This window comes from Hypomesus nipponensis, chromosome 8, assembly GCF_054491055.1.
Source record: "Hypomesus nipponensis isolate SF chromosome 8, ASM5449105v1, whole genome shotgun sequence".
NCBI lineage: Eukaryota > Metazoa > Chordata > Actinopteri > Osmeriformes > Osmeridae > Hypomesus > Hypomesus nipponensis.
Genome location: NC_140368.1, coordinates 3,880,001 through 3,907,849, shown reverse-complemented (window position 1 = coordinate 3,907,849; position 27,849 = coordinate 3,880,001). Strand labels below are relative to the sequence as shown.

Genomic DNA, 27,849 nt, shown 5'->3' with positions numbered 1-27,849 from the left:
GGCGTGTTCATTTCATGGACTGAAGCTGCATTATGAAGGTTGAGCTATTCTTGCTTTGTGTTTCTTGGGAGCAGATGCCTAAACTGATGTTTGTGAACACTTGGTTTACAAATTCCTTGAATACTTGATATTTGTCATTAAAAAAAGAAAAATCTGACACCAAGTTTTGTTTTTCTTTGAGTCAAGATCTCATGGCAAAATGTCTAATGTTGCCTTTAATTGTGTGGCGCTAGCTGTAAATGGTCATACTGAAAAGAAACCAGACAGTTATTAGATATTGTAACTCGATGGCATGAACAAATACTCAATATGACACACTAAACTATTTGACATTTTTATTTAACAGCTTCTTGGCTTTCCTGAAACCAGAATTGTTGCAACACTTCTACACATATTGTAAAACAAAAGCTAGAACAGCAAGATGACAGTACCATCACTGTTGACCTACCAGACAAGCATGGTCTTAAAGAGGCGTGGGTTGGTCTGGGGGGGAAAAGAACCATAAACTAAACATAAGTAAATGTCTGATGATATTGAGAATACAAGCCAGTACATCATGTGGAGGTTCCATTCAGCAGACAAGTTAATAACCATGTGTAATGTGGCATAACATCTGTAATACCACAGAATTGACACAAAACACATTTTGTCTTTGAGCATGTTCTCCATGATGGAGTTGATGAACGTTACCACAATACAGCAGGTGATCATTCTTGATTATCAAAGCACTTGCAAAAACTGGACGATGATCTCCAAGTAATTTTGGGATTCTGTATACGAAAATGTTACACAATAAAACATTTAATAAAAATAAATGTCAAATTGCTCATCTGTTTACAGGTCGTTGATGTATGTATGTGCTTAAAAAAGAATAGGTGTTTAAGTCTTGCAGTGATGTTAAGTCATGTGGTAAATATGAACCGTATGCAAAGGGAACCGTCAAACCGGTGAAGAATGAATTATGCGAGTTTCGTAATCTATGAAATATGATTTTGAAACTGTTGTGAAATCAACATTCAAATATGGGATTGCAGCAGCACAAATATCCATAGATCAAACACACATTGTGTAGAGTGTTAAAAAGTATCAACATACATCAACATTCTCATCTCAAACCCCTATTTTTGATAGTTAAAAAACATTGGTGGGAAGGTAATCAGAACATGGGGTGGGGATTCAAAATGTTAAAAGTGCATGTTGGGATGATTTGAGCCATCAGTGGTTAAACTCATGGTGATGTGTACAGTCTTGATCGGTTGTCAGTCTCAGACACTGCTTATGATTGGCCAATGCTAATAGAAGCTATCAGACCTGAAAATGGTTTAATCATTCTAATAACCAGTTTTTAAACAATCAAAAAAATATATTAAGAACATCGATGGTGTTATCCACTAGGAATTGAATATCTGTCATTCCAGTATTTTAGCTGCGTTAAGGCTTTTTCTTTTCTAAATATATATTTGAAAAAACAACATAACACTGTCGACTAATAAATGGAAGCGCCAGTAAAAAAATAAACCAGAACAACTTTAATACTCATGACACAGCTGTGACCCAGGCTGAGGTGGCGCTGCACACGCTCTCACGGCCAGCTCATCCCTCAGACCCACCCCTCTGTCTCCGTGGCGACCTGCCGCCCGCTGACTGAACATCTGTCTCACTGGGTGGGATGGGAGGGCTCGGGGGGGGAGCCACTCCCCTCGTAGTCCAGGGCTTGAGAGGTCTGGTGTGGCTGTGTTACCTCCCCCGCCCCCTGGGGGGCACTAGTCTGGCGAGGTGGGGGGTTCCCTGTGGTGCTACCGGCCTGTGCTGTGGGCCTCATTGTCTGTAGGGAGAGAGGCAGGTATCCCTGGGCGTGGAAGATATCCTCCTCGTCCTCTAGTTCCAGGCCCAGGCCGGGTCCCTCCCTGCCGAGCTGGGACTGGAGGGGAGCCTGCAGGCTGTTGTGAGTGCGCAGAACGACGTCATGTCTCGTCTCCAGTTCCGTCAGCCCGTTGCCACTGAAGGTCAGACCCTCTCCCTCGCCGTCCAGCTCCTCCAGCTGCCGGGCCCAGCCGTCGCCGCGGGAAACGGCCCCCAACCTCCACTGACCCGGCGGCAGGCTCACCGATGAGGTCGCGGGTGACATCACAGATTGGATGGGTCTGTCCATGGGCCTCTGTGGCAGGTCGTTCACAGATTCGAGTTCCCTCTCTGGCGTGGGCGAGGGGGCTGGTGGTGCTGGGGTGGTGCTGGGGGCGGGGGTGATGTGGGGTCCCACTGTGGCCTGGTTTGTGGTGACCAGGCCAGGCCAGATGACTACACGGGGACCCCACTCTCCGCTCCCCTCGTCCAGAGCCCCGGCCCCGGCTCCAGAGGCCCCCTCAGCCAGGGAGGGCTTGTCAAGTTCATGGGTGTGGTTGAGTTTGTCTAAAACGTGTCGCAGTGCAAACATATTATCTACATCCTTCTGGAAGTTTGCCCAGTCTTCTGGGCTGGGGGTGTCATCAGTCCTGCCCTGGTACAGGCTCTTGTTCACACTATACAGATCCTCCAGTCCACGCCAGTCCACCTCCTCCTCCGTCAGGTTAGGCAACTTAACCTTTTCGTCCGTCCCAGGGCTGAGGGCTGGAGGGAGAGAAGGAGAGACAGTCAGAGTCTAGCGAGGATGGAGTTTACCAGGTGCAGGAAGCTGGTCTTTAGACTTGGTCACGCAGCATGCAGTCATGCCAACCCACCAGCTGTTGCTATGGCAGTCTGCTTAGTGCTGCCCCCACCCCACCCTGCTACATACACACACACACACACACAAAGCAGCATGGGGGCCTGGTTAAACATGGCAACCACATTAAGCTGAAGCAGAGCAAACCCATGCCAGGAGGAGAAGATACCTCACACACACACACACACACACACACAGACACGTACTGTACAGAGATGGATCAAATATTGATCCGCTACATTATTCTAATCTGTTATAAGATTGAATAACATAAATGAAAGAGCAATGATAGGCCAGTTTGGCTCGATTTAAGTAAACCACCAGGACACCTGAAATCAAGAACATGGAACGAAGGAGGTGGGGTCAAAAAGTAAAGAAAAAAAGATGATGAACTTCTGCAAAAAAGAGAAAATATCCAGAAGGGAAAAGAAAATGTATGCCTCATATGTGGTGTAATCCTTAGACATAAAAAAAAAAGTCAAACTGACATGGAATAAAATTTGAAGAAATAATGGAATCAGATCCAATCTGATAACTTTAGAAATGAAATGGATGCCTGACCTAGAAATGTTTTAACTGTGTGTGTACTGTATGAGAGACAGCATTACCTACGTAAAGAGGATGGAGGTGGAGGTTGGACATAGAGTAGGCTAATACACTCACAGGAAGGAAAGGCTTGGTCTCCTCTTTGACCACCTTCCATGCTGCGGTTGCCTGGTAAGCAGGTGCCAGAGACAAAGGTCGAAAGTCAGAGGTCAGGACAGAGAGTTCACAGCAACTCAAGTGTCCACACTACTGCTAATGAGCCATGAGGTCATTAAGGTCATTCTGAATGTCACGGAACACAGGCTGGGGAGGTTCATGGTTTAACATAAGGAAGTGATGTCATTAATTCATGATATCTGTTGATGTTGCATGATGGGATATGATGTTATGTCACATTGACCATGAGGGAGGGGATTCCGTACACTATGGTGATGTCATGATTCCATACATACTATCATGCAGTTGCATTCACATGCGTGGGTCAGGCTCTATGTATTTTATGGATTCTATATTGTATTTTGCTGGAGGGCTTTATCTAAAAACCCTTCAAATGACATGAAATGAACCTCCTTCAGGTTCACTAGTTGGGCCCCTGAGCAGCCTCTAACAGCCGTGGCTGTAGAGAGAAGGCAGAGACCCATCGTTATTAATGACAGGGAGGCCTGCACCCTGGGGTTACCCGCCCACAGCAAGCTGCCAGGCAGAGTAGCAGATAACCTAAGCTTCCAGAACGACCCGGAAACTGCTCCGATAAAACAAAAAGATGTGGCAGGTTCGGGGTCATTTCCCCGGCATGCATATCCTGGATATGACCCTGGTTCTCCATGGAGGATTAGTGGGTATGAAGCAGGCAGTAAAACAGGCGGGCGGGCAGGCAGGCAGGCGGTCGGTCGGCCCATGCATGTTATTAGGGAAAGCCACTGAAGAGGACAAAAAGGCTGGATACCTGTGTGGCTCATAGCTTCCTCCATCTTTACCTCCTGATCAGGAAAATAAGAGCAATCCAATGTTAATGCCTCAAAATCAGAGAAGGGGGGGGGGGGGGGTAAATGAATCATTCACAGTGAAGACTGCATGCACAGCTCCTACTAGTCCCTATGGAGAAACACTATTAGGGAATGGACAAGAGAGGGAAGGAGAGGATAAAGGAAAGAGGAGAAGAGAGATCATGTGAAGAGGGGGGGAGGAAAAGGAGAAATGTACGGACAGGACGGAGGATGAAGAGAGGGATGGATGGATGGATTGGGAGGGATGGGGGGAGATTTTTGATTGGGTTGGGTGATGAGGTTGGATGGTGATGGTGTGTTTGTGACTGAGCCAGGCTCCAATGAGGCTTCCCTTTAAGGGGGGAAAAATGCACACGTTATTCAGTCAGGATGGGATCCCTTGTCCACTGCTAAACACCACACATTCATAGGTTCATCAGGCACCTCAACGACTAGTTCATGTTTCTGCAGAAAAGATCGGTTTGTAGCCATATCAACATCATGGGTTCGAGGACTTGGCAAGGTTACAAAGGTTGGCTGTGGACAGACTCCTAGTCCGTTGGGACTGAGTTGCACATTCACAGGACACAAACACCACGCCGTGATGGATGTCACTCAGTAATGGTACTGATGTTAACGTCAGTGGTGAAGCTCGATAGGAGTGTGTAAATAAGAAGTGTAATGAGTGTGCAAGATGACAGGCTCAATAGACTGTTGACAGCCTTCTCCAAACACCATCAGCAACCCTGGGAAGGAGCCATGAGGAGATGAGGGAGTGTGCCAGAGAGAGAGAGAGAGAGAGAGAGAGAGAGAGAGAGAGAGAGAGAGAGAGAGAGAGAGAGAGAGAGAGAGAGAGAGAGAGAGAGAGAGAGAGAGAGAGAGAGAGAGAGAGAGAGAGAGAGAGAGAGAGAGAGAGAGAGAGAGAGAGAGAGAGAGAGAGAGAGAGATTGTGGTGACTGCATGGTGAACGTCATACTGCTGTTGATCTGACTACTGACTGACAGGCCTTCCTGTTTCAATCATCAACTGAAAATGCTTATCATGTGTTGTTGTTGCTGTTGGGGTGTATGTGAGTGGTTGCGTTGCAGAGAGCAAACTAGTGAGGGAGGGGGGAAAGATTTGAGTCAAAAAGTGATCATGGTGTGTGTTTTCTGAACAAAACAAAAATGCAGAATCGCATCGACGTAGGACAAACGCAGGACTCAGTGCCCATCCTTGACCTTTGACCTGCTAAGATGTCATAAGAGAGCACGCCATGACTCGCACCCTCCCCACATGCAGCATGCAGACACACGGCGCTGACACACGTCTAACTCAAAGGGAAACGGGACTGGAGGGCATTCAGCTTTGCTTCGTTTTGGACAGTTTGTCTCAGTCACTTTTTCCACCTACCAAGAGCATCACTACTCTGCTACAGTAAACCGGCATTGTACGCACTCCAGTATTTCAGCCTGCATGTGTCTACCTGTGTCGAGGCCTTTAGGTCTGGGGTTGCACTGCTTGTGTCCCTGGCAGCTCCTCATCTCCATCAGCTGAGCGTGGAGGGAGTTCAGCAGGTCCCTCTCCACTGTGTACACCGCATTGGTCAGCTTCACACACCCCACACACACACACACACACCACACACACGCACAGTAACATGTTACCTCATGACATCAGAGCAATGCAACAGAGTTAGCTGTGCAGCCATGCAATGACAGAAACCCCATTCCAAATGATACAGGTATGTGTACGCGTGAGCCCGGGCGGCCTTACCTGGTAGGGGTCGCTGTTGAGGTCAAAGAACTCCAGGAAGCCAGTGGCGAACTCACAGAACAAGGTGTTGTGGGTCTCGTTGATGGTCCTCAGGCACCAGTAGGTGTTGTTGTTGGAGCTGGTGCACGCACAGAAGCCTCCCACTGGGGGGAGGGGGGGGGGGACCACAGGCGAGGGTTAGCGGCAGGGCCGGCCCAAGGCATAAGCAAACTAAGCGGCCCTCTAATAGCCCTGTGGCTATCAGAGGGCCCCCAAGAGCAAATCAAATTACAGTTTTTTTGTTCGGCAACGATAAGCGATGCCGAAGGGCCCCAAAATCTATTTTGCTTAAGGCCCCATAAAGGCTTTAACGTTTGTTCTCATACTGCTCTGTTTCCTGATGTAAACAGGTCAGCTGCCTGCCCACGTGATAACTACGTCATCAGACATGGTGATGTGTGTCAGTTTGAATCGAGCTCCACGTGTCAGTGGAGCTCTAGGTTGAGCACAATTATACAAATATTTCCTATCCAGAGCGTGGTGTAGATACGTACGGTTCCAGAAGGGGGCAGTTTGCCAGTGCTCGTTGTTGTGGGTGAAGCAGGTGAGGCCGGGCAGGCTGCAGTCATCTCCCGTCTTCAGCCTCTTTTTCTCCTTCCTCTCCTTCTTCTTCCTGCGGATCTCGTTATACACTTTGCCGTCCACTTCCTGTGCCGCCTCCCTAACGGACAGACAGATACACGGACCAATCAGATGACAGTTTTGTGTACACATGACATCAACTCCCGCTGTCCTCTCTTGTGGCAGTAACCACGGGGATGGCATCAGCAGAGGGGAAACTCCCAGAAGTCTCTCTGAAGATGCCAGGAAACTAAAAGTCTGTTTACTTTCAAATGTTCAAAGCTTAAGTATCATTTTCGATTCTCCAATGGTTTTCCAGTCAATGTCCCTCATCCCAAACACATACCCGTCACTGCAAAACACAGCTGCTTCACATTGGTAAGTAATCAATTCCTAATGTATTCTGCTGCAGACCAATCACTGAGCTTGACTGTCTGACTGACTGAGTCACAGGATCCTCTCCATGTAGCCTGGACAATCATTTCCAGACTCAGACACACACACAGTTCAATGCCTGACCCTGTATGTTTGCTTATTGGCATTTCAACCCAATCGCAACACAGAGACACCCACTGTGTGTTTCTGAAGGACATCTCTCTTTCAACAAATGCTGGCGCCGTCCAATCACCAAAACAATCCTCTGAGGTTCCGTTAACACATCACAACCCAACACACGCACGCATGCTGCCCTTGTCACGCATACAGAGGTCGACAGGCTGGTCTGATCAGGGCCAGTTACATGGATGACATTCCCAACATCCTGCAGTTCAAACAGCCATGCAGACGCACCATGCACACGGCAACAAGACGACACAGACAGCTCTTAACTACAGCTATGACGAACTGTACATCGTCAAACAGTCTGCCTGGTATTAGCCACGTCAAAATGAAAGCAAAACGTACTCTTCAAGGTCAGTCTGATTTGGGATTGGCCCATGGCAGGGGTCAGGGTTAATTAGGTCAACAAGGAAAGGACGAGAATGGCAAACCTGCACTTAAAGGGAGCGACAACTCACTTAAAGGGGTGGAGCTGGTCATTCTTGTTCTTCACCCTCTCTGCTTTCTCCCTCTCTCCTTTGCTATAGTAGCTGCTTTTAACAGACAGAAGAAGAGCGCTCAACACACCGGCTCCCTCACAGAAGAAGAGAGGCACAGCACACACTCCCTCACAAACTGAACCTGGGCATAGTCATGACGAGAGCACACGCTGTTTGGGGGTCTTCTGTTAGGATAGTGTAGCAATAACAGTGATTACTGCATGTATCTTGAGATGTATAGTAAACATCTGCGAAGGAGGCTTGGCTTGGTGTTCAGTGGTCGTGGACTCTCACCTCTTCTTCCCACAGTCACACTCGTCTGGTCTCCTTCTCTTCAGGTGACCCCTCACCTCACGCAGGTTCTTAATCTTGTCCTGAAGCGCTTCGATCTGTGACGGAGAACACAGCCAGTCAGCGGGCGGACATTCAGCAGATGATTTCCCCTCCGTACGTGGAATATTTCTTCCGACTATGGAGCTCTCCCCAAACATCTATAAACTTCCTCTAACCCGCTACTTTGTAATTCATTCCTTTCAGACACTCGTTTACACTGGAAGGATGAAAGAGAGGGGGCTGAAATGGAAAGCCTTGTGGCAGGGAGACGAGAGGTAAAGCAGACAGGGAGAGAGAGAGAGAGAGAGAGAGAGAGAGAGAGAGAGAGAGAGAGAGAGAGAGAGAGACAGAGAGAGAGAGAGAGAGAGAGAGAGAGAGAGAGAGAGAGAGACAGACAGACAGACAAACAGACAGAGAAAGACAGACAGAGAGAGAGACAGAGAGAGAGAGAGAGAGAGAGAGAGAGAGAGAGAGAGAGAGAGAGAGAGAGACAGAGAGAGAGACAGAGAGAGAGAGAGAGAGAGAGAGAGAGACAGAGAGAGAGAGAGAGAGAGAGAGAGAGAGAGAGAGAGAGAGAGAGAGAGAGAGAGAGAGAGAGAGAGAGAGAGAGAGAGAGAGAGAGAGAGAGAGACTCACTTCCTGGTCGACATAGCTCTTGTGATCTTTCCAGGCTCGGGAGGACTGGTAGATCTCTCTCTCACAGTGCACCGTGTCATTCATCAAGATGTAACATCTGGAGGGAGAGACAGGCTTTTACAGAGATCTCTTCACAACCCACTTATGTTTTTCCAATGAGCCCAAATGAGTAGGTGCAGCAGGTCACAGCAGGGTGGGTGTAATGAAGTCCAGAGTGGGGCCACATGACTTACTTGTGGGTGACTTTGAGAGAGTTGAGGTAGCCCACAGCGTTCGTGTCATCCGCCAGCATTTCCTCGGAGCCATCATCTGACTCCAGGTTAAACTCGGGGTCCTCCGGCTCGTAGTGGCGCTTTCTGATGACACGTCTCTGGACGGCCGACTGGTCGTCCGCCTGGAGGTCGACGTCGTAGATTTGACCCTCAAACTCCACAGACAAGGACCTGGTGGGCCGGGTGTGGACGAAGCGAGGTCTGAAGCCTGACGCATCGGGAAACATGGGACAAACATGAGCAGAGGGGTCTAGCTGCAGTTATCATTTCATCCACTAGATAGAGCCACATCCACCCACAGTTGGCAACGCCACCTCATCCTCTACAATGTGTTGGACACTGTCCAAAGAGCAAATGTCAGGACCTCATTCCATGGTCATTTATGCCTTGCATCTGTCTCTCCTGAGAGCTGCTGTAATCCTGACCAGTGAAGCATGGCTTAAGCTCTGGCAGCCCCCAAGGCCGTCATTCAGCGTGATGGCTCTATAACGAGGCCGTGGCACCGGAACGCTCCACAGCCACGCCCCTTCAACACCTGGGCGTCTCCACGGAGAAGCAAAGCTGACCCCCTGGTTACCAGTTGTCCTGGAAACTAATATCCATCCCCCCTTATAGCTCAGATGTCTCTCTTCAACCCCCTTCCACCCCAGCCTGGACTGAGCACTCCCTGCCGTTAACCAGGACCCGCCACTTGTGTGTCTCTCTCTCTCTGGCTCTCTCCCTGTCACTCACTCAGTCGCTCTCTCAGTCACTCTCTCAGTCACCCGCTCAGTCACCCGCTCAGTCACTCTCTCAGTCACTCTCCCTGTCACTCTCTCAGTCACTCTCTCAGTCACTCTCTCAGTCACTCTCTCAGTCACTCGCTCAGTCACTCGCTCAGTCACTCGCTCAGTCACTCGCTCAGTCACTCTCTCAGTCGCGCTCTCAGTCACTCGCTCAGTCACTCTCTCAGTCACTCGCTCAGTCACTCGCTCAGTCACTCACTCAGTCACTCTTCCTGTCACTCTCTCAGTCACTCTCTCAGTCACTCTTCCTGTCACTCTCTCAGTCACTCTCTCAGTCACTCTCTCAGTCACTCTTCCTGTCACTCTCTCAGTCACTCTCTCAGTCACTCTCTCAGTCACTCTCTCAGTCACTCTCTCAGTCACTCTCAGTCACTCTCTCAGTCACTCTCTCAGTCACTCTTCCTGTCACTCTCTCAGTCACTCTCTCAGTCACTCTCTCAGTCACTCGCGCTCTCGCTCTACTCACGTTGGCCCGAGGAGGGTGGGAACTGGCGATGGGAGCGGCGGTCTGTCCGGGGGGGTTTGAAGAGGCCGTCTCCGCACTGGCAGTCCCTCTCCCGGTCATAGCCCCGCGCCCTCACGCCCCGCGCCCTCAGACTCCGCGCCCTCTTCCTGGTGCCCTCCTTCAGCCCGCCGCCCTTGCACTTCTGGATGCGCCACTTCCCAGTGATCTCCTCGACACAGTGCCACTTCTGTCCACAACAAACAGGCCCAATGGAGACATTGTTATTGTTATTTACTCACATAGTTCAGAAGAACATTGAGTGTTCTTCACTTTGATCTCGAGGGGAATCCATCGGGCAACACTTGGACACAGCAAGGCAGACTGCACTGACGGGAAATTGAAAGTGGGATTATAAAGAGAAGAAAAACACCCACACAAGCCTCCTGCATGATCTTCCACACAAGCCTGACTGGAGGGCTTTTGACAAGCCAGCCATCCAGATACCCACACCAGAACCACTGGCATATAAAAGGGAGGAGAGACTAACCACAGGTACCACATGAGATGAAGTGGATCGGTCTCTGTAAACACAGAGAAGTCTACTCTTTGTCTCTCTGGGCGTCCCAGCACTGTGTCTGACGCCAGCGTAGTCACCAGTGTAATCTTGGAAGTGCGTATCCGCTAAGTGTCATTCAGGCCAAACAGAGAGAGTAGAAGCTAATCATGCTTAGTGACGTGCTAATTTGGCCAGGCTTGAAGGGAGCAAAAGCAGACCTTCTGTAGTGAGTGTGGGAAAGAAGCTCCACTCAGACGGCTATGGGCCAGATCAGGTTTCCTGTGGAGCTCTAAAGCACACTAATGAACAGCTTATGGACCTGACAGCAATGTTATATTATATGAGAGAGAGAGAGTTAGCAACAGAGTTTGAAAAAGATATGCTGTGTGGAGAGAATGAGACAGAAAAATAGAAAATAGAATAGAACAGACACAGAGGAACAGAGACAGTTCGTACGACAACTCAGGAAAATGCACACACACGTACACACACGGCTTTTAGGACTTCAGTCACATTCCTGTCCCAACAGTGCAGACAGCAGAAAGAGAGATGGGAATGAGAGAGAAAGGGCTTCCCTGCATGCTGAGACATGAATGGCCAGTGACAGACCCAAACTGCTACAACTCACTTTGAATGTCATTCACTCCAGGCCACAAAACACAAGCAAATCTGTTCTATTTGTCCCTGGTGACCTGAGCTGTTCTAAAAACAACATACTAGGACCACATGGCCGTACTGAAAGACCAATACAGACAAAAACAACAAAGATTCACTAGCTTCTCATATTTTTGTAACCGGTGTCCAGGGTAGACATTGGCCTGCCAAATAGACACATGTATATATATTTTCCATCACTGTATTTGCTTCTCGTCTTGGCATTCTCAGGTTTAAAGCAGTCCCTTATACATTTGCTGTGTGGGTTTGGTTTTTGAAGCCCTTGAGCAGTGAAACTCCGCTCCCCAAGTCAAGGTTTCAGCCTGCAGTGGACAGGTGTGCATATAAACACATTACATTCCTGACTTCTGTGTGTGTGTGTGTGTGTGTGTGCTAGTGTGTAATGGTGGCCATCTGTCAAGTCTTGTAGCTACTCTCCTCTAAAGTGCATATCCTATTGTGAAGGGCACAGGGCAGTCACCAGGATGCTAAGGTGAATCAAACCTCTATCTCTCTCACTTCCTCACACACACACACACACACACACACACACACACACACCTCGGTCCTTTGCTGCTGTCCTGTAATAAATTATGGAGTGTTACATGCGCACACTTACTTTGGCCATAAAAGGGATCTGGTTCACATTAGCAAGCCCTCAGAAGCCTTGTCTGCCTTTTAAAGCTACCTGAAAATTGTAACAATTTGTATTGTTCAGGTCTGGCTGCTTCATGGTCCTATAGCCACTAATGCTAGCCTAACAGGGGCTGCCAATTCTATAATGGGCGCAGATGAAAGGGAACCCTGGGCAAATGAGTCCCCCTGCTCCAACGGTGCAAAAATGTCCAATTACGGAGCCGATTGCTGTAAATGGCCGTTTGACTTATGTTTCAGCAGACAGGTGCTACGTCAGCTGCAGACTGCATTACAGCCAAGGCTGGTTACACCTCTGGACCGGACCGAGGAAATTCAACTAGTTAGATCTGTGGACAACTGCTTTTCCTTTACAGCATATGAAAGTGAGGAGGACAAAGTACCACATACACATGGGAATTCCACAATTCAACTAATGTGTTTGTAAAGACTAATGTTGTACACACACACACACACACACAATATTGACCAACATTAGTCTGTTACAAACACACGTCTTCCAACAATAGTCACAACCAACACACATTTAATACTGCACGTGGAATTTGTGTGTGTGGAGAGTATGTTTGTGTGTGTGTAGTGTGTGTCTGTGTGTGTGTGTGGTGTGTGTGTGTGTGTGGAGTGTTTGTGTGTGCGGAGTGTGTGTGTGTGGAGTGTGTGTGTGTTGCCAGTGGTCTACCTGTCCTGGCTGCTCACACGGCGTCTGGACCTCTGGCTGCTGGCACATCTCCTGGACCTTCTTGTACTTGGGCAGACTGTTGATGTGCTGGGTGGCCACATCCTCCTTCTTCCTCACAATCTTCCTACAAACAAACCAGACAGACCGTGAGAAACACTCCAACTGTAAAAGATGAGCAATGCAACTATAATTGAGGGTGCGTGTACTGCCAAGCTAATAAATGTAACGTATGATTTGACACAGTCTATTTCTTTTGCCCATTTATGATGTGGCATTATATTGGTTATGGCAGCAGGTTGTGTCCTTTGGTAAGAGCTAGCGGGTGGCTATGCTATGCTATGCCATGCACACTTTCCCATTGAAATGCTATGCTGTGCTATGCTACGTCTAAGTCTGAGAGCCAGCCAGGGGAGGCCTGGGCAGAGAGCCCAGTTCAGCCTCACACCACCGCTCTACCCCGGGCCAAACTGTTTGACCTCCCCTTGGCACCAGGCTCACCCTCAGCTCTGCCAGGCCCTGCCAATCCCCATGCCAACACCGCCTGGCAACCTGGACACACAGACAGAACGACGACAACAACGACAAGGTCCAACCTGTCCCCCTCCAGAGAGACCTGTCTGTCTGCTGTCATGTCTGAAAGTAGACAGTTATTTAACACCTTAGCCTGTCGCCCTTCTACCGGGCCATGACTGAGGGGGGTTCAGACAGCTGACAGCTGCCCATGTTTATCTTTGCTATTCTCTCCTTTGTTGTTTATCCAATGTAACCGCACTCAATGTGATCGTTTGGGAATCAGCCTGGCAAGCAGACCCAGGGGCTGCATGTTCTGTACTCCCTTGGTGTCACACTGGAACAGATCTGGGAGAGGGGAAGGGACAGGGGAAACAGATGACTGGTGGATGTTAAAGGGGGAGAGATGAACGCGCTTTAGCTACTGTGTGAGCCAGGCTGCCCGGCCTGCTGACTTTGGGTCTCTGAGAATCTCAGAGAGGTTCCTGGGAGGCTAATCTCAGCACTTAGATAATGGCCCGGACGACGGCCTTCATAAACAGGCAGGATTAATGGAGGGCTGGATTAACAGCTAAATCTCCAAAAGTCAGAGGTCACACTATTATATTTTTTACATTGGCTGATACTTCGTCATTCCCAAACACACTAGCACACACACACACACACAAATGCGCACGCAGGGAGGGAGGGAGGGAGGGCTGTACTTGAGCAGCCTGCGCCCACCAATTTAACAGTTGAAAAGCAGGAAGGAAGATGGAGGATGTTGTGTTTGGGTCGTTCTGCTACATGAGATGCTGTTGCAAGCGAACACAGCCCAACTAAACACTTGAGTGACAGGTGGAATGTTCACACTGCTGTACTCACCTTTCTTCTCTCCATGTCTCTCTCTCTCTCTCTCTCTCTCTCTCTCTCTCTCTCTCTCTCTCTCTCTCTCTCTCACTCCCTTCATCTCCCTCCCTCCCCTTCCTTCTCTCCATCTCTCTCTCTCTCTCTCTCTCTCTCTCTCTCTCTCTCTCTCTCTCTCTCTCTCTATCCCTCCCTCCATCTCCCTCCCTCACTCTCTGTCCTTCCCTCTTTTTCACAACCCCTCTCTCCCTCTCTATCCCTCTCTCTCTGCACTGGGATTATGGGCTGTTAAGTTTCCTGTATTGCACCTCTGGTTTTAGCATCGGCTAAGTACATTGAGCCATGCAAAAACACACCTTATCATGTTCTCATAATACACATACTAAACCTCTGGGACTTGTGAGTTTATGCATGTGCGTTTCTGTACAGCACATCCTGTGTGTAAGCCTGCATGTGTGAGGGTTTTACGTGTCGGTAGTACACTGTTGAACAAAATCGAGTGAAAACTTGCAGATTCTTCCCATGACTGCTCTGCAAACACACACACACACATTTTAAGAACACACACACACCACACAATCTCCCTGCCACCCTGTGTGTATCGAGTTAGTCTTCCTGCCATCCATCAGGTAACATCAGTCTGGGACTGGGCTGCCGGTGTTTATTTAGTGTGTGTCTAGCTCCACTGTGTTACTGTAATGGATCCGGATGTCTCCGGCAGGGCGAGGACAGCGGGCCAAGGCTACATTAGCGTCTCGAAGGCGTGTTGAAAATGATAGCCAAAGAAGACAAAGGACGTGTTCTGTTTTCTTTTCCTTGAGCGGATTTGCAAAAAAAAAAAAAAAAAAGTATCCCTTTAAACTTGTGTCAACGCCTCATGTGTGAGCTCTTCCAATGTGCCAGTCTTATGTAGCTTAACACACATAGACCAAACAACTGTGAGGAAGAGAGATGTTTCCATCTGTCTTCCTCTGCTTCCAGCACTATTGCGGTCTGGATACTTGGATAACCAGACAAATCACTGGTGAGAAGCGTAGGGGAACCACAGGGATGAACAGACATCGTCCACTGCAAATTTGGGGTTCAACAAAATGTAGTATTAGCATGTCAGATTTCTGCACTGCTCTGTGTGTGTGTGTGTGTGTGTGTGTGTCAGTTTAGGAATAAAGGGCATCAGTTTACCCTCGCTCCACCAGGAATGTGTCCCTCCAGACTTTGGGTTTCCGGTTAGGTTTGAATCTGGGAAAACAGAATGCAGATTGTTCATAGAAGTCAGAGGAGTTGCGAGTGCAGTCACCAGCAGCTATGTGGGCTTTCATCCAGACAGCCTTACGCAACCTGATTATAGTCGTCTCATGGCTTTGTGGACTTAAGTAAGGACCGAAATGTGTTAAGAATGAAGTAGAAACCATAAATGGTGGCATTATAGGATTAGAATGGATAAATCCCATATGTGGCTGAGAGAATGGTTTGTATTTGAGACTAATGAATCCAGGATACAATGGCAACCTTAGGCCAGTGTGGAGACCTGTGGGCTCATATGAATGTCTAACCTCAGGTGTTAGGACTAATCCAGGTTCTAATGAAGGTCACCGGGTGGTGGTTCCGGACTGACCTGTTTCCGGTCTTTTCCTGTTCCAGAAGCTTGAGGATGGACTTGCCATCCATGTCAGGAGGGGTGTCCAGCCCGGCGATGTGCAGGATGGTGGGGGCCAGGTCAATGTTGAGCACCAGGTGAGGGTTCCTGTGAAGAGAACCACAGTTGACGGGTCACACTCCAACTGTAAAGTCTCAGAGTATGATTCCACTCTCCAGCTGCTGCAGGATCATGATTTTCTCATGCTTTAATCTGGTTTCCAAAGTCCTGTCAGTCTTACACTGCAGCTGGCTCCACATTGGGTCCTCTGAGGAAGAACGGGACTCGGATGTCAAAGTCGTAGGGCATGGACTTCCCCTTCACCAGGCCAAACTGACCAATGTGGTAGCCGTGGTCAGCAGTGTAAATAACATAGGTGTTGTCCAGCTCACCACTCTCCACTAACATGTCATAAACCTGGGCGAGATAAAGACAGAGAGAGAGAGAGAGAGAGAGAGAGAGAGAGAGAGAGAGAGAGAGAGAGAGAGAGAGAGAGAGAGAGAGAGAGAGAGAGAGAGAGAGAGAGAGAGAGAGAGAGAGAGAGAGAGAGAGACGGATGGATGGAGAGAGCGAGAGGGAGTAAGGAGCGAGAGCGAGCAGAAAAGAGACAAAACCTTCTGGTTACTCACCAGCACCCAGCAACAGCAGAAACACACAGACTTCACATTGTGACCAGGAGGAAGTGAAGATGTATATTGAGAACTGATGAATGAGCAGGGAGGGTGGAAATGGGATTCTCTTACCTTCTGTACAGAGTCGTCCACAGACATGAGGGTCTGCAGCCTCTTCCTGTGGAGGAAGTTGGTGAACTCCATGTGAATAGGCCTCATTGGGCCTGTGTATTGCATGATCCAGTGTTTGTCCATGTTTGGTGCATAGTTGTAACTTGGGGTTCTGGGCAGAGGAAGACACACACAGAAACGGTTTCAACATCCAGGGAGAACATAACCTCGTTGTGGGAATGAAACCCGTCTACAAGGCTCCTACAAAAGCTTCATATTTTTACAGTACCTTCTCTATATACACATGCTAATGTATTGATACACAGTAGTGAGCATAGGTGTGACATTGTCCAATAGGCTAGAGGTATAACTAACACCTTCCAAATATCTATAAAGAGGCCATTTTACGTTTCAGTAGGCACCTGTCTGCCATTTCTCAGAGCGGTAGCAGCAGGTGTCTCTGGACTAACCTGCCGTCTGCTGTGTTTGACAAGCATCAATAACAAGCCTGTTTGCTCAGGGAAATGTCCTAATGCTTCGCTGTGGTGTGCTGGCTGTTTTTCCACACCTCTCCCTCACTCCCTCTTCCTCCCCTGGACCCCCTCTCTCTCCTCTCACAGCTAGACGAGAGTCTCACAGTCCTGCTCTCTCTTGGCAAAGCGGAGTCATTTGAGGGTTGGCACATGCTTGGATAAATATTAGGCCCCAAAGTTTGCAACAACCCCTGGATCGAAAACTAATTTAGTAATGGTCATTTAAGGTGGGAGACTAAGAATGCTGGGTAAACAGAGGGAGACAGACTGCAGAGACAGAGAGTGTCATGGTTTTTTGTTCACCCATTTGCTGTGGTTGTATTCTTGGGGACACTGGTTTTTATTTAGTCTGGCTCTGGAGTGTGGTGTGTGGTGTGCAAGGCTGTTCCAAAGGACATCTTCTCCATGTTGTTTACAATGGTTCCCTAACGTTCTCACCTCGGGACACAACATCCTCCTGTGAACGCTTTACTTGTCATCCGTACAAATGATGTAAGGGAGAATTGGTTATGTGGTTATCTCTGCTGCACCTCCCCTCTCCTCGTGTACCCGCCCCGGCTCCTAGCCCTGTACAGTGCAGCCCTCTGGTCTGAGGGCCTTAATGAAGAGAGGTTCTGGGAGAGGCTTTGCTCAGATGGAGTGGTCGGCCTCCTGCCCTCTCCTCCTCAGGCTTCCTTTGTGTTGGTGGTGAACTCTTAACCCAGCCATCCAGGCGGTCTAATAAGCCCCACAAAGGGACTTGTCTCTGGGCACCGGGCCACTGAGAGCTGGAGTATGGGGAGGCTGGGCTCATGGAGCCCAGGAATGTGGGGGTCAGAGGAATGAAGCCAGTCCATATAGGAGGGAGGGGGGGGGGGGGTCACACCTGACACCTGTCAGGCAGAGTTACCTGTGTTATCCTGGGATTAGTTCCCTCCAAGCCCTGTGTTCAGGTCAGAGCGACTCCTAGACACACAATGACCCGGGCGCAGTCATGCTCAGCTCAGGAGAGGGCGGGGGGGGGGGGGTTAACAACCTTAGCTTTAGGTTATTTTCCCCCTCAAACTTTGTGTTCAGTTTTGTCCTCAGCCTCAACTGTTGAGGCTCAACCCAGTGGTGAGCACCAAAAAGAAAAACGCCACTGCAAGTAATATGTACTTACAAAACATCCCCAAAGTGGAGGTGGCATATTTCTCTGTCTTCCCCAGAGAGAGACACCTCGGGCAAGGAATGTTAATGACATTAGCATCAAACCCTCCCCTGCTATTGCTGCCTTCGGAACGCTACACGCCTGTGTGATTTACGAGCCCACTCCATGTGACTGCCACGCAGCCTCTTCCAGTCCACATGTATTACACATTAGCTGTGGTGCTGCTAACCCCGCTTGGAGGTCAAGGAGTCAAGGGCGTTTGAGCATTTGAGCTAACACAGATAAGCTAACACAGCTAAGCTAACACAGCTAAGCTATCACAGCTAAGCTAACACAGCTAAGCTAACACAGCTAAGCTAACACAGCTAAGCTAGCAAAGCTGACCTGGCTTTGTGACCTGATGTCAAGCAGGGCTTAGCTAGTGACCAACTTTGTGAAAAGCTCGCTAAGCTACGCTGCAATCATAAACAAGTCTGCTCCGGCGTGAATGGCATCACAGTGGCATTGTTTTGGCAAAAGTTTCTCCTTCCACAAAGAGGAGGGTTTGGTGTTTAACTAGCCGAAGACCTGTTTTCATGTCAGGGGCACCATGTCTCCCATTCCAGTGACTTGTTCCTCCATCCTGGCAATGGCTCTATAACATCCCATAATTCACACACAGCATCAACACGCCAGTCAACGCAGCAAGCTCCAAGCCACCCGGGGCCATCAAGCACTCTGTCCGGAGGCTTGCGCTAAAAATAAATTAATAATGTCACAAAGGGTGTTCCAGAGCGCACAATGCATTCCTCACATCCCAGGAGCTGCAGGGAGAGAGCGCATTGATTGATATGAGCAGCGTCAGGAAGTCCTCCCTGAATTACTTAGGAGGGAGGCAGGGAGACTGAGAGACAGAGAGTGAGAGACACCCAGAGAGAGACATAGAGACAGAGAGAGAGAGAGAGACAGGAGGGAGGCAAGGAGGCTGAGAGACGGAGAGGGAGAGAGAGAGACACAGGAGGGAAGCAGGGAGGGTGAGAGACGGAGAGTGAGAGAAAGGAAGAGACTGAGTGACAAGGAAAGCGAGTGAGACACAGAGAGAGACACAGAGAGAGAGAAAGAGAGAGAGAGAGAGAGAGAGAGAGAGAGAGAGAGAGAGAGATAGATAGGGGGGGGGAGAGTCATGCAGCCTGGACCTCACTCTCTGGCGCCCCAGGGCACCCTGGGAGGCGAGCGGAGGGCTGCGGGGTGGCAGGGCGTGTTGCCATGGAGCCGCCTGTGGGATAGGAGCGCTGCCACGGCTCGGTGGTGATGGATCTGGGAGGCCACCGCGGCCTTGGCATGACAGCAACGCTCCATAAAGCTCCCATCCCCAACGCCCGCCCTGGTATGTGCCCCAGCTATTCTGAGATGATAAATCATTTTGATTTCACGGTTGCTGAGTCATGTGAGGAAAAGCCGCCTCGCTAACCTATCATCACTAGCGATGAGGGCTATGAAAACTGCAATATCGTTTTAGGAGTTCGTAGACTGAAATGTCTGTCGAAATCGCATAAAGCCAAACAAGCCCTTTGGGTTTTTAAGCGTGAAAAAAATCCCAGCGACAAAAAAAAAGAAAGTTATCAGACAGGGTCTGTGAATGGCTGTGCGTAACTATTTATACAATCGTGTGTGAACGTGTCCAGGCATGTCCAGTGGACGCGCGTGTGCGTGTGAGAGAGACTTACATGTGTTGTGATGCGTTGGGGAAGTGTTCCGAGTACTGTGGAGCGGAATCTTCCGGGCCGTGGGGCGCAGCGTGGCTGATGACCATCATAACCGGCCTGTGAGGGTACATCCGCTTAGACATACGGAAGAAGTTGATGCTGTCGTTGGTGATGAGGTCTGTAAAGTAGTCCTAGAATGGAAAGACAGAACACTTCATCTATGTGGAACTAGAAGCCATTTGAACAAATAGCTCTACTGGCTTTAACGCCAGGCTGCTTCGCCCCGTGTCTTTAATATTTTGAGAGTTTAGTCCAATCAGGAAATCCCATTGGCTTTCAAGTACCAGAAGAATGGTTTATGGGAAGTGAAGTCTTTAATAACGGGCTTTCCCTTGTATCTCCACATCAGGTGCCAAGAGTCAACATTCTAGCTTCCCAGTACCTGAACCCTCGCATGCAAACTGGCGGTCGCTAGGCAGCATGATCCTCTCAAACGAGAGGTTGGTGAGGGAGATTTCCCCACCAAATGTCACGCGTGTGCCAGTAAAGGCTGATTCATGTCGGCCCTATGAATAGTTTTATATGGCTGACTTTAATGACCTGGCGGCAGTGCCAAGGCTGGGAATTGCACGCACATGAACCGGCTCAGCCAGATTCACCACCCTGGTTCTTCCCTTACCCTCCCAGCTGGAAGGCCCGCTCAGTTCCCCTCATGGTCGGGTCAGGTCAGCTGAAGGTAACCGTAGTGGCGAGGTTGGAAAAACTGCTGTGACCACCGGTCATTTAGGTCAGCAGTGAAGTGAATGGATATGACCACGTTTAGCCTCGGTGGCCGTCCTGGAGATGTCAGCCAACTGGCTCATTGCGAGGCCAAATGGTCTGTCTGTGACTGGCTGGGTGGACTGTGAGGAGGGAGGGAGAGAAATACTTGGGCGTGTGCATCATAATCTTACTCACCACCCCATGGTGTGAACCCTGACCTCAGACGGTAGTCAGATGAGTGAGGTCATTGGTTGCCATGCCTCACTGAGTCGGCGTGTCTGTCCTGGCCTAGGAGAGTGAACTGTGAAGGATTCTCCATTTCTCACCTCCAGCCTCGGTGGCCTACAGTGACTGAACTCATGCAGATGGACATGCTAGATAACAGGGCCTAGCTGGCGTGGGACTGCCGTGGTTTCCAGGGTCTGAAACCACATCGTGCTCACCGGAGTTAGGCTCGTAAACACTCCGGCCTCAGCTTGTGTGGGGAACTTGACACCTTCCTCTGACCCAACAAGCAAGTCATTTGGCATCCTAGTATCAGTCCAAACATTTATTCACCCTTCCTTCAGGCCGACCAGGGTCCAAATGTGCCCAAACCATAAAAACCCCTGCTCACATTCCTCACTCCTCCAGCACTAGGCTGCCTGGGAGGACACTGGCAAGGAGCTGGACTGGGAAAACAAGGCTGGCCTGACAGCTGGTGAGAAAACACAGGGGGGAGATGGGCGCCTACTGCCATGCAAAGCTCTACTCCTCAAATCCACCATGCAGGCCAGTCAGACCCAGTTTTCCCAAGAGGATGGGAAAATGATTTCCCCGTCCTTTATCTCTCATCTATGTGTAATACACAATCCTTCCATAACCTCTTGAGAGAGAGAGAGAGAGAGGGGGCAAAGGGAGAGAGAGAGAGAGGTAGAGAAAGAGAGAGGGTAAAGGGAGAGAGAGAGGGCAAGGGGAGAGAGAGACCTGGACCTACAGTAGAGGCAAGACTCAAGTCACAGTGAATGAGAGAACAACTCAGGGTGCTCATTTCCAGAGACAACACGGTGCTCCCCGGGGGGCGTGTCTGCGGCGCGCCACGTGACAATAATGAGCGGCTGTGGCGGCGCGTGAGACGCCACCTCAACTCAACACTTGCCCTTTGATCTACCCCAGCATGCCTGCTCGTCTGCATCCCCCCCACGTTACAGACCAGACCTGCAATTAGCCAGGCGAGCACCTCACATTTGGTCATAAAGGGAAAACAAATGGGTGATTGGGGTTAACGACCCCCGTCTTCTGCCCGGAGGCTGGCGTGGGGGAATACCCCGGCGGCGGCCACATACCTTGGCGTACTCCGCGCCGTGCTTCTCCTTGTAGCCGTTCCGACACACGGTGTAATTATAGAAGCGGGAATTTTTGATCAGTCCCACCCACTCGCGCCACCCGGGCGGGATGTAGCTGCCGTTGTACTCGTTGAGGTACTTCCCGAAGAACCCTGCGCAGGAGGACAGTGGCAGGAGAGGAGGAGGGGAGGGAAGAGAGAGGGAGGGGGGGGGTTGGAATCAGTGCTGTGGAGCATCTTGACGGATATTGGCGCATTTCTGTCCACTGTCAAAGCTGGCTGCCCCCTCTCCAACCCTGTTCCCAAACTCTCGAGCGTACCTGTTAATATCTGTTTGCTTTAGCATGTGTGTGTGTGTGTGTGTTTGCGTGCTAGCGTGCGTGCGTGCAATCTCTCGTTTTTTTTTTTTTGCATGTGTGTCTCTCTGTTTTTTTCTGCCTGAGCCTGGCTCAACATCTTCCCTCGAGCCTGGGCGTTGTGCCAGCCGTTTGCGGAGAGGTCTAATTGTAGACGAACGTATCGGCTGGAAGCCGCGGGCCGCGTCGCTGCCCACAGGACCCCTGGAGCTGCCCAGTCGAGTGCCTGCCCATCACTCTCACAGACACCAGTCGACTGCCATGACAGGGGCCTGGCACCCAGGCCATGTTTGCATTTCTCACTCAAGACAGGCAGAGAGGCAGGCAGGCTATACATTTCCAGTAAGAATGTTGTCTGAGTGAGAGGAGGGAACAGGTCGATGAACGAGCCAACTGGCCATTTGGGATGTGTCGTGGCTGACTGACTGACCCCTTGGCAGCGAGAGGGACACTCAGGGGGTGACATATGGGTGCATGGGGGGGGGGGGGGAGGAGAGGACAGGGAGACCGCTGTCGGCTCGTGTTTATTGGACGACGTTACACTGCCGTCAACAACAAAAAAAATAGTGGTTGAATGGTTGCCTGTGTAGAAAGTTCTGGAAAGTGAGTGCGTGTGCCCTGGTGTGAACCACTGACCTGTCCGGTAGCCTGTGTTGTTGAGGTAGACGGCGAAGGAGCGCGGCTCGTGCTGGGCCTGCCAGGAGGGGGAGGAGCAGTTCTCGTTGTTGGTGTAGGTGTTGTGGTTGTGCACGTACTTCCCCGTTAGCATGGAGGAGCGCGACGGGCAGCACATGGGCGTGGTCACAAAGGCGTTGGTGAAGGAGGTGCCCCCGTCCTCCATGATCTTCCGGGTCTTGTTCATCACTTGCAGAGAACCTGAGGAGGGCGGAGGGAGTGGGAGAGCGGGGTAGAAAAGAGGAGGTGAGAGGAGGAGAGAGGAAGAGAGCGGAGTTCCACTGTCTGTTTTGAATTTCCATTTTCATGCTGCGGTAACTCTGCTGTAAAATACAGAAATGCCATCAGCAATAAAAAGGATTGCAAACATTCAATCTCTGTTTGGATAAACCCTACACATTCAGATAGGATGATTTCAGCTTTCCTCATCTCGTCCCTGGAGACAGCACAGTAATCATTATCCATAATGCATACGGTAAACACGAACTGTGGAGCCTACAGCCAGATGGCCGCGCTGTTTGTGCTTATGTTCCCAGTTGAATATTTCATGGAGGTCCACAATACATTTTTAAATCTTACAGCATATAACCGCAAGCTCCCTAGAGGGGAGACGGGTGAGAGGGGAAAGAGGGGGAGGGAGAGCGGAGGAGGGGGAGGGAGGAGGGAGGGGAGGGGCAGGGAGAGTTAAGTAAGCAATAGGAAGAGATGCAGAATGAGACAGAAAGACTGGAAGGACAGAAAGAGGGCAGATGGGAAGACAGAGAGCGACAGCCAGAGTCATTTAGCAGACGCTTTTACCCAGAGCGACTTACAGTAAGCACAGGGACATTTCCCAGAGGCAAGTAGGGTGAAGTGCCTTGCCCAAGGACACAACGTCATTTGGGCACGGCCAGGAATCAAACCGGCAATCTTCCAATTACTAGCCCGATTCACTAACCGCTCAGCCACCTGACCTCCACACATGCAGGGGCGACAGACTCTTACCCAGCTCCACGTCTTGGTCGTCGGTCATAATGAGGATGATGTTGGGCCGGATGTTTCTGCGGTCCCTCTGGATGCGTCCCCTGAGGCCCTGGGCCCTGGTGGTGTAGGTGGAGCCGTCTGCGGGGGCCAGGCCCCAGGAGAGCAGCACCAGCCAGCAGGCACTCTGCAGCAGCATGCTGCCCTTGACACGCAAGCAGGAGCCAAGGGAGGACAACTTCCTGCCAGGACACTCGTTCACAGCAGCACGGCGATCACAGCTGAGGACCTGTCTGAGGGGAGAGGGAGGGAGGGAGAGAGAGAGAGAGAGAGAGAGAGAGAGAGAGAGAGAGAGAAAAGAGAGAAAAGAGAGAAAAGAGAGAGAGAAGGGGAAGACATTAGAATAACGGATAATAATAGTCCAAAAACGTTATTGCCAATGTATTTGTACGACTGACAGTAATAAGAGACAGAAAGAAAGCGACTTAAAATAAATAGTCAAAAAAGTTAGATTTTGTCTTCCCATAAATATACTCAATGACCATCCCAGATTCCCACTAAAACGTTCAAACATATTTACTTCCAAGAATCCCACATACATCAGCTCGCAAATCATAACAGCAAAACAATCATACATCCATCAGCAGTTTGGAGGTTGAACTGCTGATCATCCACCAAGAACAACTTTGTTAACAACCTCAGCATGTGGCAGACAGCTGAACGAATTACTGTCTTACACACAAATATCTAGATCATCCCGCTTCAATCTCAACTGACCTGAATTCATATATCCATAATGTCTTCCCAAGAAGTTAAAATAAAAATAACAGGACCCCGAGGCAGTCAGATAATATAGATCTCACCAGATGGACTTCCCAGTCTCATATTTTGGACTCTGTTCCTGTACTATTCCAGTACAAACACAGTCAGACAGCCATGCAAACAGGCCAGAGGGGAGTGTGGTCCTCTCTTCCTTTCTGAGATAACATGCGTTCAGTCTCAATGGTCATCTCTCCCTCACCCGCTCTGTCTGCACACCGCTCCAGCCGGCTGCTTGCGCAGCTCAGAGTAGCAGGGTCATCCCATTGGCTGCCCGTGCAAAAACACCCTCCACCATTCCTCAGCACAAACCAATCCAAACTGTTTTCCCATCTGTCACTCAGAATCCCCCCCCTGGGTCCGCCGGGCCACTGGGGGCTGGGTGGGGGGGGGGGGGGGGGGGCGCCAGAGGGGGAAATGGGGTGAAGGGGTTCCGCTACATTAACCTCATACCCCTGTCGCCAATCACAGATTTACCCTGAGTCATCCCAGACCCCCCCCCCCCCACACACACACACGCACACACACACACACACAATCCCCCACCAAATCACTGGCCACCATCTCCTGCTTGGCAAGCCTCACAGTCTGTGTTCTCAGCCTGGCCTGTCAACATGCTCTCCATGCCCTGTGCTGACCATAAAGATACGTTTAACAAAAGCCTTACTCACGCTAAAGCCCTCGCTGAAGCCAAGCCCTATCGGTTTACAACAGGCCCACTCCGTCTCCATCAGAAACGAGGCGCTTCTGTGGCTGTAGGACGGACCATGACCCTGTGGAGATGGCTCCATCATCTCTGCTGACAGAACACCGTATGTTCAGCCATAATGCTGAGTGGCCCCATGCTGCTCTACCCATTATGAACTAATGAGCTGGAACCACAAGGCAGGTCTGCTACACCTGGGCTAGCCCATCCCCCACTGAGAGGCCACGCCCCCTCTCCGGGCACACAGGAATGGTTCCAGACCCAGCGCTAGGACCTCGGCCTGGGGGGGAGGGAGAGAGAGTGGTCTTTGGTTCACCCTCAAAGGGAAATGACTTGAAAAGGTTTACGCTCGGTCGCCATCGCCCACAAGGTCGTTCCAGGTCGGCTTGGATGTGGAAAGGGGATGCAGAGTATTTGTGTTTAAGGGCTGGAACACTACCCCAGAGGGAGGAAGTGATGGATGAGGTCAAAGCCAATGTGTGGGATCCCAGGAGACTGATAAGACGTGAGCAGAAGGCCAGGGGCGAGCCCATCGCCACAGCCCTTCCTGGGGTCACAACACGACAGCTGTCCACAACACACAGCGCTACAGAGGCGAGACCACATGCATCAGGAAAACAGCACCTGGCCTCAGTGACTCATCCGACGGAACGACCTATCACAGGAGGATGACAAAGAACAACGCAGGGTTTCCAACCCCGCCACGCAGGGGTCTGAGGTGGGAAAGGATACATTTCAGATATGTTTTCTAGCTGCTGCAGTCAATGGACTCTGCGTCTGTCCTCTCTCTCGGGAGATGATGTTGGAGATAGGCCGGCCCCTTAGACCAGAATATAAGAGCTTTTTTGGAGAGTATTTCAGACAGGCAGTGTCCCGGCCAGCTTGCCCAGTCATCCTGACAGCACTGTCCAAACACTGGCGCTGTTTGTCTAAACCCCCTCCTACACGGGGTGGCAGAGTGAACAGAACCCTCACAGCGGATTACACACACCCATCCTACACACCCTTCATAAACATACACACACAGACCTACAGTTACACACACATCCTTCACAAACAGACACACACTCAAACTCTTCCCTCTCCCTCGTTTACACACACACTCATACCGTCAAACACTTTTTTATAGGGGACACACACACCCATGAACCACACACTCTCTCAAACAGAGGAAAAATCCTCAACGTCTGAAGAGAAGGCGACCGTAGATGAGGACAATCATTGTGGGATATTCTGCTAACCCCGCAGCGCTAACATGGTTAGCTTCTGGAGCCTGAATGGCTCCGTTCTTCTGCGTAACAGGATTGAGGCACTAACACAATGCCATAAAACCTGATCATGCGCTGGGCAGAAATATGATTTCGATGCAATGGCTGCCCACCGCCAGAACATCCACATCCACCCCCACCACGCCCCTGTCCTCGGTGTCACCTCTCAGAAGTACATGCAGTGGCAACCTCCACCACTCCCCCACACCCATGACCACCCACCACCACCCCCCAGCAACCCCCTCAACCCTACCCTCAGTTCTCTGCTTTCGCAGAGACAACATGACAGAGACGGCCGACAGCTCGCCCCTAGTCGTCTTGAACATCACTATGAAGCCTCGGTCAGAACGTCTGTCCCACCAAAGCTGTCCTGACATACCAACATACCAGCGTTACCGTGAGAGACGGCCCGCTGGTGGAGCCAGCGTAGGGGGGAGCTGGGAGCTGACTGGTTGAGTGTAAGGCTGGTATGTGGAGATTAGTGGGCGCTGTTTGTACAGCAAACTGGGGAACTGGATGGATGGATATATGGATGATAAAGAGATGGATGAGTGGATGGATGGATGGCAACCACTCATTACTCCACTGCCAAACAATAAAACAACAGACATGCCTCACATGCAGACAACAACCCCCTCAGGATGAACGCACACACTCAGAAGCACTTGTTCTTCTCGTGTTTTGAAGGTGAAAACAGCAGAGCAGAACAGAGCCGTCTAGGAGGAGGTTGGATCAGAGGGGTCATGTTGGACAGCGTGACCCAGACTGTGACCCAGGCTGTGGACCAGGCTGTGGCCCAGACTGTGGTCCAGGCTGTGACCCAGGCTGTGACCCAGGCTGCGGCCCCAGCCAGCAGCACAGCTAGATCCACTAGATCCACTCTCTGAAATGAATTTGCCGGTCAGGAGCTCCATGGACCATGATGTTCTGAAGAGCACGCACAGACACACACACTAACACGCCAACACACTGGCTGTGGGATGGTGATCATTGCGTTTCTCTCTCCAGCACAACAGACCCAGAGCTGATGACAGACAACTCAAAGGAAAGAATCATCCTGTGACTGTAAACATGTATATCAGACACTCCGATATACTGTGTCCGATATCCTGTATATTTCAGAAAGATACAACAGTTGTCTTGACAAAACAGGCTTTTTTTCAAACAGGCTCTTTCAGTAGCCTTCTATACATCTGTGGGTTAAACAAGAGGTCTTTATTCAGGGGCAGTCAGAGGACTACAGACGGTGTTGTTTCTCCTTCTTTGTTTCTGTGGATTA

General features: G+C 50.2%; 1 protein-coding gene across 1 annotated transcript in view; it reads right to left on the bottom strand.

Annotated features, from left to right (window-relative positions):
* Positions 1–321: 321 nt before the first annotated feature.
* Positions 322–27,849, bottom strand: part of sulf1 (sulfatase 1) — a 38,612-nt gene continuing 11,084 nt past the window's right edge. Inside the window, exons 2-19 of the mRNA XM_084703225.1 lie at positions 23,802–24,070; positions 22,779–23,018; positions 21,788–21,939; positions 19,722–19,891; positions 16,375–16,525; positions 15,873–16,048; positions 15,611–15,739; positions 15,178–15,234; positions 12,640–12,763; positions 10,118–10,343; positions 8,828–9,074; positions 8,595–8,691; positions 7,920–8,014; positions 7,605–7,676; positions 6,522–6,688; positions 5,989–6,131; positions 5,699–5,822; positions 322–2,607 (exon numbers count right to left, since the gene is read on the bottom strand). Coding sequence (XP_084559351.1) covers positions 1,658–2,607; positions 5,699–5,822; positions 5,989–6,131; positions 6,522–6,688; positions 7,605–7,676; positions 7,920–8,014; positions 8,595–8,691; positions 8,828–9,074; positions 10,118–10,343; positions 12,640–12,763; positions 15,178–15,234; positions 15,611–15,739; positions 15,873–16,048; positions 16,375–16,525; positions 19,722–19,891; positions 21,788–21,939; positions 22,779–23,018; positions 23,802–23,976 — 3,495 coding nt within the window. The 5' untranslated portion in view covers positions 23,977–24,070 and the 3' untranslated portion in view covers positions 322–1,657. The remainder of the gene's footprint in view (positions 2,608–5,698; positions 5,823–5,988; positions 6,132–6,521; positions 6,689–7,604; positions 7,677–7,919; positions 8,015–8,594; positions 8,692–8,827; positions 9,075–10,117; positions 10,344–12,639; positions 12,764–15,177; positions 15,235–15,610; positions 15,740–15,872; positions 16,049–16,374; positions 16,526–19,721; positions 19,892–21,787; positions 21,940–22,778; positions 23,019–23,801; positions 24,071–27,849) is intronic.